The 13,831-nt window shown below is 37.0% G+C and overlaps 1 protein-coding gene across 1 annotated transcript in view; it reads left to right on the forward strand.

Annotated features, from left to right (window-relative positions):
• Positions 1–13,831, forward strand: part of LOC103145754 (phosphatidylethanolamine-binding protein 4-like) — a 59,949-nt gene continuing 46,118 nt past the window's right edge. The window contains exons 1-3 of the mRNA XM_007563328.2: positions 1–307; positions 1,224–1,327; positions 1,524–1,656. Of these exons, the coding sequence (XP_007563390.1) occupies positions 122–307; positions 1,224–1,327; positions 1,524–1,656 (423 nt within the window). The 5' untranslated portion in view covers positions 1–121. The remainder of the gene's footprint in view (positions 308–1,223; positions 1,328–1,523; positions 1,657–13,831) is intronic.

Here is a 13,831-nt window from a genome sequence, read left to right on the forward strand (position 1 = left end):
TTTAGGAGCTGTAAATCTTTAAAAAGAAGAATAAGAAGAAGTAGAAAAACAAAAAATCTGTAGCATGTGTTCTTGAAAGTGTGTATATAACATTTAAATAAAGAAAAATCTACATGTGCACATGTTCAGTGCGGGCACAGGGAAGTCGTCTGCTTTTTTTTTTTTTTATCTTTTCATCTTGACATCTGAAACTTGTGCAGCTCCATTCCACGTCATGCGCAGAAGCAGCTGCAGCTCAACAGCGTCTGTCGTCTCACTCAGAGAGGGGCAAATCTGCGGACAAACACGACACAACTTTAAAGTGATGGTAATGCTTACAAACATACTAACATGCCTGCTTTAATCCTAATGTGTGTATTTTTAGTTGGCTTACTCACTGTTGTTTGCTTCGCAGACACTTCCTACATTTTTCAGCCTCGAAATGTCAGGTGCGACAACAAGCAAGACAAGTGAAGGCTAAACTAAACATGTCCGAATTTAAGCGTTTATAACAAGGACACCCTTTGGTCAGTGAAGCTAATGTTAAAGCGAAAACTTTAGGTCGGTCATGTTCAGTTGAGTTATGACAAGTAATGACATGAAAGCGAAGTGCGTCCTTTTCACAGAAACAGCGCAAAACACCAATAGCATTCAGCGCGCTGTAGGCTGATTTATGCGCGTTTCACTTTGTTTAGAAGGAACATGAAGCGCTTTATGCATGTTTATTGTGTTGTTGATAAAGTTATGGTCTTCGGGGTTAAGAAGAGCACTTTCAATTATAAAGAGAATAGAATGGGAAGCCCAGAAATGTAAAACATTACTACATATTACACACACTTCATTAGGTACAGCTATCCAATTGATATCACAATCACATGGCAGCGACAAATGTATGCATTTCGGTAGCTAGCGTCGGGGAGGACGACTTGCTTAAGTTCAAAACGAACATCAAAATAGGGAAGCAAAGATCTTAAAGTGACATTAAAGTGGCATTGTTGCCAAATGGGCTAGACTTAGTATTTCAGAAACTGCTGAGGTACTTGGGTTTTTTATTTTTTTTTATCCACAAAAATCACTTACTTACAGAGGATGGTGTAAAAAGAGAAAATATCCAGTAAGAGGCAGTTGTGTATGTGGCATGCTGAAGTCAAAGGTCAGAGGAGCAGACAAGATGAATAATATAAGCAACATTAATTTGAGTGAATAATTTTGTTGCTGTTTTACAAATTTATGTTTTTCTGTAGGCTTTGCTCGCCTTGCTTTTGGGGTTATTTGTCTTCGTTTTGGAACCAGTCCAGGCAGACACAACACACAGCACCCTAGATCCTCTGGATGCTTCTTTTTGTCAGTAAGTACCATCAGATGCCTCCATGAACTCTGACTACAAAGTAATTACCATGATGCTTTTGCTAAATACTGTTTCATTTTTATTTTTGTTCATGTAGTAAATTGTATTTATTTATTTTTATTGTCAATATGTGGCTGACAAGAAACCAAATGTCTTTCTATGAATCTCCCTTTTTTTGCACATTTCATCGAAAAAGTGGCGGGCTGGAAGTAATCTATCCAGAACTGGACATTGACAAATGCCTTATGATTCCAAAGAACAACAAATTGAGAGAGAAAATCGGCACCGTTTGGAAAGCCCCGCAGATCTACTTCTCTGGAGCAGAGAAGGTAAGGATTGTGTGAGTTTCCTAACAGGTTTGAAGAGCATCAAGAGTTAACTAAATTACCCTAGAAGACCTGGGACAGTGGTAGCTTGGGATTGAAAAACCAAACTAAATATAAATTTGTGAAAGATGCTTAAAAAGAGTTTTGTGAGGTTGAAAATTGGAAAAATGATCACAAAGGTACGCTGCTGATTTTGAGTAACAAATGCATGTATTTGGGCTGAGTTTGCTTTAAAAATAAGCTTTGTTTACCCAAAATGGAAATGACATCAATTATGATCACTTCATATGTTTCTAGAAGGACATTTTCACAGCCACAGAACGTCAAGCATAATGGGGATGTTTATTCCAGATCGTAGACAGAGACCAGATCCTGAGGACTCTGGTGGAAATCCCTGGTCTGACACCTGAATGAGGTGGTTGAAATACATCTCATTCATGACATTAAGTGTATTTGTAGGACATGGGACAATGTCCTACAAAGTTTTGCTTACCATCTAATTGCTAGATTCAGGTGTGTTAACAAAAGTTGGAGAAAAGCAGCCCTCAAGGACAGGAATTGGAGACTTCTGATTAGGAGGAGTAATTTCTGTCAGACACTAGGTTTCCTTAGATAGATTAAAAAATAAATTGCCAATTTGAACAATGAGCTTAAATACATTGTATATGCAGAAACAGATTTCCATTCTGTCTGATTGGATTAAATTAAGGTATTTAGTATATGAATGGGATGATTTTTGCAACGTGCATTGAGACGACCTTTGTTGTGAATTAGTGTGATTGAAACTTGATTGAAATTGAAACTTGCATTTAACGTGCAACGTTTGATCACATTTGCAATTATATGTTTTAACCACTAGAGTGCAGCAATACATCAAATAAACAGTATCTACCTCAGCCTCAGATCTACTACTGGTAACCAAGTAAAAATATAAATAAAAATAAAAAAACGTTTCCAATTACTTCCTAAACTGTAGACATGAAATAACATGTGCATCATTTTAAAATTTCAACCAGTCTTCCTGTTTGAACAGCTGATGTTATACAACCTGTTGCACCATGCTCTTCTTGTTGACTGAGTATTGAACTGAATTAACCAGTGTTGACAGAAGGTGGCACTAGCAACTCTTTTTCAAGCTTCCCCTGAACCTTGCGAGTTGAACAAAGGTTACATTGCACACTTGTAGTTTCTGCAGTGAAAAATTTCATGTAATAGAGTTTAATGTTAGTCATTTACTTTAATAGGAACAATTTTATAATTGCAAAGTTAGATAAAAAACAATATTGGTTCCCGCTAACGTTTAAATTTTTAAACAGAAGTACAGACGATGGATAATACCTCTGCTTGTGTTTGTGAATCTTGTTTTGACATAGTTGCCTTAGCAGGTTTGGAAAGTTTAGGAGTTGTTTCTCCAGGCTACTTTTACGTAGCTTGAAGAAAACATCTTGCTTCAACTAAAACTAATTAATGTGTTAGAATTAGGATCAGATTAATGTGTAATTTTCTCAGTCCAGAGATGACATAAAAGAAAGTCGCAGTGCTATCTGCTGATTTTGTTTGTATTAAAAAACACTGAATTAACCATTCGTGCAGCTTATTTATTAAAAACAATTTCATGGGTGGACATGCACTCATGACATATATTCTTAGAAGTTTGGTAAACTATATTTAGTACATTCATTTGATACTTATTTATTTTTTCAGTTTTAGCATTTCTTCTGCTGAGCCTCGTTTTGTGTCCGCTGACTAATAGAGACACTTCTACGTTAACTGAAAGCATGCAGAAAATCCCACATCCCTCAAGTGGAAAAACTTCAATTGGAAGCCATTACGATTTAGGAGCTAGTTTTATGAATTCCAGAGCTAAGCAGTCTGGTCCGAACATGATCTATTGCCCTTCTCCTGCCCAAACTCCATTTGATCTATGGTCGTATTATCTATAATGCTGTCTTACAGGATTCTTTTTTAGAGCCAGAAACCGTGTCAGACAGCAAAACAGATTACATGTTAGATTTAATCAATACAAACTTTATTTACTGGCCTTTGAAATGTGATTCTCCATTTTCCCTGACACTCCTGTAAAGGCGCACTATCTGAAGGTTTGGGTTGTTATTGGTCTTCTTGTCCGCCGCACTTCTCGTCCACACAACATGCTGTTGGTTTCTCTCTGCCACTTAGACCTCGTACCCGGTAGCAGGATTCCAGAATAGTGGCCGCTTAAATCCGCCCACTGTAACACCCACTTCATTACTGGGACAGGATGCGTGCCTGCTGAGTAATTGTAATAAAACACAGTGGGCAGCAGTCCCATAAAACTGCCTCTAAATATGGACATATGACCAAAAGCAAAGGGTTGCAGAAGCTGCACATCTCCGAATCCAAACTTCACAACTGATGCTCAGCACAAGCACTTCTCTGTTTTAGAAGCCTGGTTTGAGCTTATGTAGCTCTTGTTTTTTTTGTTTTTTTTTTGTTGGGTTTTTTCCCCTCAAACGCCTCAAAATTATCTACAGTGCAATGTGAGTGGGATACAACTTGGCTGATGAGACCAAACTACATAAGAATATGGCTTGATTACAGTTTCATAAGCAAAGGTACAATGTGTTAATAAATGGTGGGGACATGCTTGGGATTCGCTGCTAAGAGCTGAGAACATCTAATTTACTTTGATATTTTAGTAGTTATAGATTTGATTAGTTTCATAAATCTTTCTTTAAGAAAACTTATAATTTTTTTTATTTTGGGTGTTTTTTCAACAACCGATTTTCAGGTTGCTGTGTTGCGAGGTCTGACCTACAGATTCTGATTTAGATTAATTCAGTCTTATTTTACCAAGCACTATTTCTTATTTCTCATTAAGAGAACCCATGTGCTGCAGGTTCTTTCATAGAGCTAACAGTTTTGAATCCAGCAGAAAATGAAGGGACTGCAAGATCCCCATTTCTTCTTTTCTTATTTGGATTTTTAATAAAGTCCCAGAAGTGCATCAGATAACTTGCTGTCGTTTGATCTGTTCATAAACTGAAAGTTGTAGCAGTTCTTAGCTTGATGCATTTAATGAACGGAAGACAAAAATCTAATTCTCTTTTTTTGACGTGCCGATAACTGACCAGTTCTAATCCCAGAAAAATTTGCCAATTAATCTTGTCCTGATTGACATTGTCACTCTTGGATAGTGCTGTCAAAGAAAAACCTATTTGTGATTAGAAATATTCCTTACTCTTTTAGATTCAACATTTTTCATGTTTTACTATGATTTTTTTTTTCCACCTCTATCTCATATTTTTTTCATCCTAAGTTCCTTTTTGGATATTCAGATTCACTAGAGAAAATAGACATGAGAGTTCATCATGTAACTAGAGGCTCTTTGGAGAGCAATCAAAGTTGGCTTGTGGACAGAAAAATCTTTAAAATAAAGTCGGGCTGCTGAAAAGAGAAAACGAAACATGAAAGCAAAAAGCTCTTTATAGGAAGTAACAAAAAAAAAAAACATGTTTGTCGATGTCATTCGGATGCCTATGTATTAAGTTCTGTGTTAAATGATTGCTTCTGCAATAAGACGAAAACTATAAAATCCCTGATTGAATTTATTTGAGGTAAAATATATCACTCATTTACATTACAGGTTTAAACCATTTCTGTAGCCATTGCTTGCATGTATAACTTGATTAAATTGTCCTAGAGGTCTAGCTGCAAGCATTGGTTCATGTATTTCACAGCTATGAGTTTAGAGTAATATTAAGTAGGTATCCAGAATGACTTATTTCATTTTAAGTGTGTGCTTTTTCATTTATGTCGTTTGTGTAAATAACACAGACCGCAATCCACCTACCTTTGCCAGATACCTCAAAATTAGAGACGTCTTAGGAGAGTTTTTTTCTTTTTCTGAGGAAGGACTGTAGCCACGGGGCAAATTCTTAGACATGGGGGATTTCAAAGCCTTGTTTTTGGGTAGACACTTTATGCATCTGGTGGATGGAATGAGGGTTTAAACCATTACTGCGATTAGAGCTGCGTCTCTATGATCTCTTGAGCTTGCTTACTGCTGTTAATAGCTGTTTCCTGTCTATTTCCTTCCATCTTTTTCACTTTCTCTCTATTTCTCTCTCTCTCTCTTTCTCTCTCTCCGTGAATGATTTTTATGCTTTGCTAAAACATGTGGGGGCGTTGAGAGAGGATTTAAATGCAACGATCCCCCTCCTCTTTTTTTTTTTTTTGGTGAATCTTAGTGCTCTTCTCTGCAAGCCACTGATGACGACAGGGCAGCTTTAAGCCTGGCAGTGCCCACGGCAGGCTGCCGTCTCAGCGCTGCCCACTCTCCTCTGTGTTGGCATGCCGGAGAAAGCGAGGGTGGGGTTCCTCTCTAACAGACCCTGTCATACCCAGGAAAGCCTACATGTCCACCCATGCAGGATTCCTGACAGGTTCCTCTTGTCAGGGATGTTGGAGCAATCAGGAAAAGGGTTTCATTTCTAGCAGGTGGTAGCCCTCAATCAGCCCAGAGTCGATTTGTCTCTGAAGGGCCTCCGTTCACACCTTTTTGTGCCACCTTGGGTCAAAGAGTAAAAATATTTTCTATAATATCTAATTGCACATTCAGTGTCATCAAGTGGGTGTTTTTGGCTCTGATGGATTAAAGAGGCATGTTTGGCGGGAATTCAGAGTGTTTTTTTTGTTTTTGTTTTTTGTTTTTTTCCCTTAGCTAATGTTGCCCCTTTGTCACTGTAACAGTGTTAAGCTGACCCGTATCCTGCTCCGTTCAATCCTGGCCCTGTTGCTCTTTAATGCATGTGATTTATGGAAGCTTCTGAAGAGGAAAGAATTACAACCTTCTGCTGCAGGAGCACTGGCTTGATTAAACATGTTCATCGCTATGAAGCAATAAACCTCCACCTTATTCTCAGACAGGAAAACAATTATTTGCCTCTTGCAAAGCCTCCGAGTGACGCACAGAGGCTCTCACTTAGTCTGTCACAGATCCGATAAAAAAATATATATATGTGCAAGCGTTTTTTTTTATTTATAGCCAGCATTTTGAACATTCTTATTTTTCTCACTTTTATCATGCTTTCTCCTTTTTTTTTTTTTTTTTTTTTTTTAAACCATACTAATGCATATGCGTCTTCTACAGTCACAATATATTTTATTCGGTGAGTTGGCATAATATTCTTTCTTCTTACCTTTTGACCCTAGAATGTAGACAGCTACACTTTCACTTTGTGCAATTGTTGGCAAAATTAAAAAAAAACAAAAAAAAAACAATTTAATATACATTTGAAACATTTTGTATGAATGGGAGGATAAAGTGGAAAGGCTCAAGGAATGCTTTCTAAATCGCACTAGTTAGTTTGATAACACTATGGGCATTAAAGATTGTGCACTTGCATATTTATTGTTTAGCCTGATGCATTAAAACTGTTGAACTAAGCTGCTGCCATGCTCCCATTTTGTCTAGAAAAAGGGTTTAAAGTGAATACTTACCACTACATCAAGAGAGAGTAAAATACATGGGTCATTATTTCAGTTTTCTTATTACTTTTCTTACTCTTTATCTATAACCTCACGATCTGGGGAATAATAGACAATTCCCTGAAAATAGATTAGCTAGTAGCATTAGCCACACTGTGATTCTTCATCAGTGCAGACAGAGCGTCCGCATATCATAGAATGATAATACTGTTATCGGTTCATTTCTTGAGCGCTACTTGTGTTAATTTCAGAGCCGTGGCACTTATGTGCAGTAAATATGGCAGCTTCGAGTTACTAAGTCTTTTCCATGTCATTGTTTGACATATCTAAAACTCAGATTCAAATTGATCAAACTGTGAATGCTGCTGTGTCAGATGTGTAGAAAGATGGGAGTGTTATTCACAAAAATCTGTATGGTTTTTCATTACTCATACACCAATTAATTACAAAGTCAATTTTTTCTGGCATTTATTAGTCATTTATTAAAAAATCAATATTTTTGTGAAAGAAGCAATTCAATGGATGACAATCATACCATTCATCAATATGATTAAATCTACTTCCATGTGGAATTATAGACATGACGGTTCCTTTAATGAAAATATCGCTGTAAGCTGTGCTTCATGATTATTATTCAGTATCCACGCAGACTCTCTCTTATCAGTTCATATACATTGACTGCATGAACTGTTTAAACAGAGATTCATAATCTGCATGAGAAGTGCTGCTCTGGATACTTAGACAAACACACAAGATTAAATTTCTATTTATATGAGCTACAGCATTCTTTGGTTTGGCAGAGAATCGCTGTGAGATCTGGAGATGACTCTGTCGTACTTTGGCACAGCAAGAAGCCTGCACCTTTTCTTTAATGTTTTCAGCTTGGAGAAATAGAAGTTTGCATTCAACTTTAAGGATTTTTTTTTTTGGTTTACCATCAATTTGACAACTATCTTATCTTCAGACTGTAAAACCTTAGATGCAAGATTTTCTACATTCACAGTGCCGTTGATAAACTATGTCTCTTGAACGTTTTCACAAAAATGTCAGTAAAAATTTCTACATTTCCACTCTAAACCCATGAGTTCACACTTTGTAGAGTCACCTTTCACTGCTCTTCTTAACCGTCTTTCGGTGTACGTCTCTAGCAATTTTGTAACTCTACACTGACATGTTTGCCTGTTTTTCTTTGGACAATTGTCAAAGTATAGTCAAAGAATGGACAGCAACGGTGGACATCAATTTTCTAGTCATATTTTTACTTTATATCTCTTGGTCTGTTTTAGTCATCCTGGATGGCCAACCTGCATCACACTCCCTCGTTTATTTCAGCCTCTAAGACGTTTAGTTGCACAACGTCCTGCTTTTAGATAAACTCATCTGCCCCATCAAATCTGAGCCGTTTTTCAGCATGATGCTGTCACCAATATGTTTCACACATATGCTCTATTCTTGCTTAATTTGTATATTAAGCAGCATCAGAAGGCCCATGGTGGTTTGATTTTTTTTTTTTCTTTTTAAGAGTGAATGAGGTTGTTATTTTCATTTGTAAAACTTGTTGAGGAAGCGGGTGAGCGGGGTGGTTAGTCCTCGCAAAGATTGGAGCATGATAATCACAATTAAATAAATCGATAATTGTGACAGAACAAAGAAGAGGTTTGGAGTTGATTGATACATGGACAGATGAGATTCACCGAGTTAACCCAGTGCGGCCCTCTACCACCATTAACTTGTTGTGTTTTAAAATAATAAAACGTGTTTATTAACGCTTTGGTGCAAAAAACTGATTGAAAATCTATTTATTTACTGCATGTTTATGTCTAAGGCTCAGATGGAACGGCACTGAAAGCAGCCCTTTAAACCATTCAGACTATGAACACAACAGAGACGCAATCAAAACTGTCAGATGACTTATTACCCCACGATAACTCAGAAATAGTCCAAATAGTTTAGATGTATTTTTATTTCTTTCCTACTTACGGAAAGTTTATGTTTATATCATAGGTTTGTTGTGCCTTTCTGTACTAAAGAAAAAGATATAAAACGTCAGATATTTCACAACGAGATATTAACATTCATGGAAAAACCTTACATAAGCTTGTATTAAAGCAGAAATTATGGTGGCTACCGTAAGAAAGGCTTACAGTATTCAATTATGCCGCATGAACTGATCAGTACATTATTGCGAGTGAACGCAAAAGTTTTGCAAGGGAACGCAAAAGAAAAACAAATTCCCCATGTCCCCTGGAGGGCTCCCCAACTTATGTACTTTGATATTTATGCCTGCATTTTTGTTTATGGATGATTCATTACTGGTTTAACGTTTGTATTTGAAGAGTATTTTTAACAATACCCTGTTTGAGTCTGAGTTTCACTGGTAGGTTGTATTGGACTTCATAGCTATACAAAAAATTAATTTCAGTAGTTTTAAAGAGGTAAAATTCAACTTTGTTTGTCTCATCCAAAAAACACCTTATTTTAGAATCAAAGCTGAAACTCGGAAGTGCTTCTACATAAAAGTTTTTTTTTTTGTTTTTTTTTTGTTTTAATTGTTGAGGTTTCATTTGTCCTGAATGGGAATCAAACTCTGCTGAAGTTTACTGACAGGGTTACTGAGGCACTCATGCTGAACGCTGAGGTAACTGACTTTGTTGTCAGTTTCTTTTGCTTTAAAACTAAGTAATCTCAAAGTTATAAGTGATCAAGTGAAGTTTTCTTAAGAACCAGATGCTTGGCTTAGTGGCATTTTGCCCAAAATGTTTTGTGCTCCTCATTTGTGGTCCGGCACAGGGTTTAGTTCCAGTTTTGTCCCAATCCTCTGATTCACCTTCTCTAAGAACAGCTTCAGGGCTTCTCATAATGCTTAGCTCTCTATAATGCCATCCCCCTTCATCTTTATTGTCTTAACTCTGCATGAAGAGACAGAGTTTAAGAAAGAAAAAACAGGTTATTGCGTGTTTTAGTGTGAAAGTAAAGCACATTTTAAATGTAGACCCTGTTGAGTTTGTTTTTTTTGTTTTGTTTTTTTTTTTGAGTACGTTTTTCACCTTGCATGTAAAAGCTTATTCCCTTTTCAGTTAGCATTATTCTTGTTTTATTATGTTTGACAAATATATTCATATTGATATTAAGAGGCAGCTTATGGGAGAAGAGATCAGCTCTATTGATGTGTTAATTGATCTGAGGGGAAGATAAAACTCCTTCCTGTATTAGTTTCCTGATGCTGTAGTTTTGGAAATACCAAAAATGGTATGCAAATTATTTTTTAATCCCTTTACACTATTTGTTTCATTTCGCCCTGACGTTTCACACTCAATTTCTTGCGCAGTAGGCTGACGGGCGGACACCCTCAGATTGCAAATTTTTAGATTAAAGAAACGGGGTCCTCATTTGAAGCTTCTCTTCCTTCGAATGCTCGACATGTGATACCTCAAAGTTTTTTCTTTTTTTCTTTGTGTATTATCAACCAGGCTTCAAACAGAAGATTAACAGAAAGGGAAAAACATTGACCTGTACAGTTAAAGCTATAACATAAGCTAAAGCAGGATAAGACAGCTGAGTCTAAGCTGAGAGAGGAGATGAAATTGTGACCAGTGTTTTATGCTTTTTTTTTTTTATTCTAGTTTTGTTGTCCCAAAGGTTGGTGTTTGAAATAATAAGGAAGAGGTGGGATGGTCTTAGATTCAAGAAGCTTAAAATGCAAAATCTCAAATAAGCCCAGTTTTTTTGAGCCAATCACGTTGCGTTTTGGTGGGTTTGTGTTGATCGTCTCAACTGACTCACACGCCGCCCCTCCCCAAATAAAAACACTGGAGATTTACGTTGCTTTTCAAAAAATGTATCTAGACATTTATCCAGCTTAATCTTCTTAACATATTAAAGTGATTTGCTTCACCCTGAAGTGGCTGAACTTGAGCGCTCAACGCCCCTCATGGCACTAAGACCTGAGAGGCATTGTGGACACCTTCGGCTCGTGAATACGGAAAAGGTGGGCTTCAGTCAACCTGCTACTTAGCTGTGGAGCTATTGCTGTCCTCCCTGTGTGTCCATTTTACTTTTTTTTTGTTCTGTTATTAGTCCAACTGTTGCACTCAGTCAGGGTTCTTAGGCACATGGCTGTGCCAGCGCTGCCCACACTGTGGTGTGGAGGTTTGGAGCTCTCAGCTTTTGAGCTGAACTGAAAGAGCTCTCTCTCCGAGTAGGTGTTGGTATGATGCTTTGTTTCTTTCTGTGAATGTCATGAAAGGTATGGATAATGAGAAAACTGAAGCACAGTGATGGCATGATTTATCTGGGTGCCAACTTTGTGCTCGACTTCAGAATTTGGCATTTTCAGATAGACGATGCGCTTAACCTTTTCCTCGGTCCTGATCTGAGAATCAGTTGTGACAGCTACAGTGTGGTTTTATTTAAAACATCATTTCGCAAGCCGGGGAGCTAAAAGGTCCTGGTCAAACTTGAGTGCTGCAAATGTCCCTATTTGGCATTATGCTCTGTGAATTTACCCCGGGGCATTAGTTTTGCCTGGTTTCATCAGCAGAGCTGTAGATTTACACATGGAGACATTCATTGTAGCTGCTGTTGGTCACCATTTATAATAATTAATGGTAGTTAGTTTAACATCTGTCAATTTACTTTGGAGCTGATGGCTTCATGCACTATTTGGTGGAACCAGAGGCATACAGAACCTTACAGAACCATTTGACCTCTTTCACATTTTGTCATTTTACAGCCTCAAAATATAATGTATTTTTTCAGGATTGAATAAGAACAACCAACAGAAACTACAAAATTATTGTAAAATGGTTTTCAACATTAAGAATACAAATCTTAAAAGTATGGAGTGCATTTGTATTTAAGTCAAGTCATGTTTATTTGTGTAACACATTTCAGTGATGAGTGACTTGCATAAAAACATAACAAAATTAAGAAAAACAAACTAAACATTAACTAAAAATAAGGGGAAGTAATAAGTTTGTAACTCGGACTATAATGGTAGCTCTTCCACAGTCTGTGTCCTTTAATCACTTTGACCAGGGCAGTCTCAGCACTGTGGTGAGCAAGGAAACCAGACCAAAAGATGTTACAGCGGCTTTTTCAGTAATGTTGCTGATGAATGGAACGAGGGACATTGTGTAGTTCTGCAGAAGTGATTGGTCCAGATTGTTTTTGTTTATCAGTGTTTGATAACTGCTGTTTTTAAAAGCTGAGGCACCGGATAAGAAGGATGAGTTCACTATTTGAATCAGATCATAAGGAAAGACTGTACTCCTCCCACACGGTAACAGTGATTAGCAATGACCTGGTGGAAACGCGCATCAGCTGAGCTTAATATACAAATTACTTCTCTACAGCTCCTCCAGAGTTACCAGTGGCCTCTTTACTGCTTCTATGAATAATGCACTCTTTGCCCAGTCTGTCAGACAGCAAACCCTAGTTAGATTTGCAGTTGTGCCATATTCTCTCCTTATTTTGAGATGATGGATCACACAGTGATCCATCATCACAAAATCATCATCATCACATAAGTGTAATAAACTTTACACTTTTCAAATTAGTGTTTGCTAAAATATTTCAAAACAATATATTCCTTCTTTTCACAATTTTACAGTACATTGTTTTTGTCTATCCCATAAAATCCCAGTGAAATACATAGAAGTTAATGGATGTAACATGAAAAAATGTGACTTATAAAAAACATGGTTGTGGATACATACGAATATAAATGTGAGCCACTTGAATTTATTTTTTACAGATAAACATTGCTAACTTCTAGAAATTATCTTTTTGTAGATCAAATTTTCTATCAATCCTCCTATTGTGGTTCCTAAACTGTAATATTGCAAGGTTTCCCCCAGAAAACCTGCTAAGCCTGATGGTTGGGCATTAGGCCAGTCATTCATCCAGCGGCCCGACAGGTTTTTCAATTAAAAATGTTTAAAGTTGACAGGAAATTTGAAAATATCACTTGATAATTATGCGTTATTAAAAGATTGGAAGATTAATACTTGAACGACAACTATAAAGTCTTAAAAAATGCAAACATTTTAAAGAATCTTAAAAAAATAAGTAATGCTTAGCCTGGTGGGGGTACAAGTAAAGCCTGGCAACCCGCCAGGCTTATAATACACTGGGGGAAACCCTGTATTGTATATTTTATTGCACAATGCTCCTGTTTTTATCCGTTTAGTTTTTCTATTACCACATGAAACAGTGTGCTTTATCTGGCTCACCTCCAGCTTTATTTATTTATTTATTTTTTACATTACATGTGGCCACATAAGCAGGTGTGAACCTCACACATTTGAAATGTTTACAGATAATGAGTGCTCACACCTGTTTGGAGAAAAAATACTTGGGTTTTCTTCATATGGTTAGTGATTTGTTTATGTCAGTCCACTAAAGAAAGTAATTAAATTAATTGTCTCAAGTAAGGATCTCTGTTAACATCCAGTCAACATATAGTAATTTACTGTGTTGCATTTAAAATGGGAAAATGGATAATTTCATTTGTCTGCGTTTTGCATGCACTGCAGCACATTTTATAACTATGTACTGTTCCTGTTAGTTCACATCATAAAATGATGTGTAAGTGTTCTGCGCTCTCTTCTCTTACACAAACTGGCAGCTATTTGACCCCTTGTTACTGGGACTGAATGTCTGACAGGTGTGATAATCATACGCGAAGGGAGTCCATACAAAATGCTGT

Source organism: Poecilia formosa, unplaced genomic scaffold (genome assembly GCF_000485575.1).
Source record: "Poecilia formosa unplaced genomic scaffold, Poecilia_formosa-5.1.2 Scaffold5, whole genome shotgun sequence".
NCBI lineage: Eukaryota > Metazoa > Chordata > Actinopteri > Cyprinodontiformes > Poeciliidae > Poecilia > Poecilia formosa.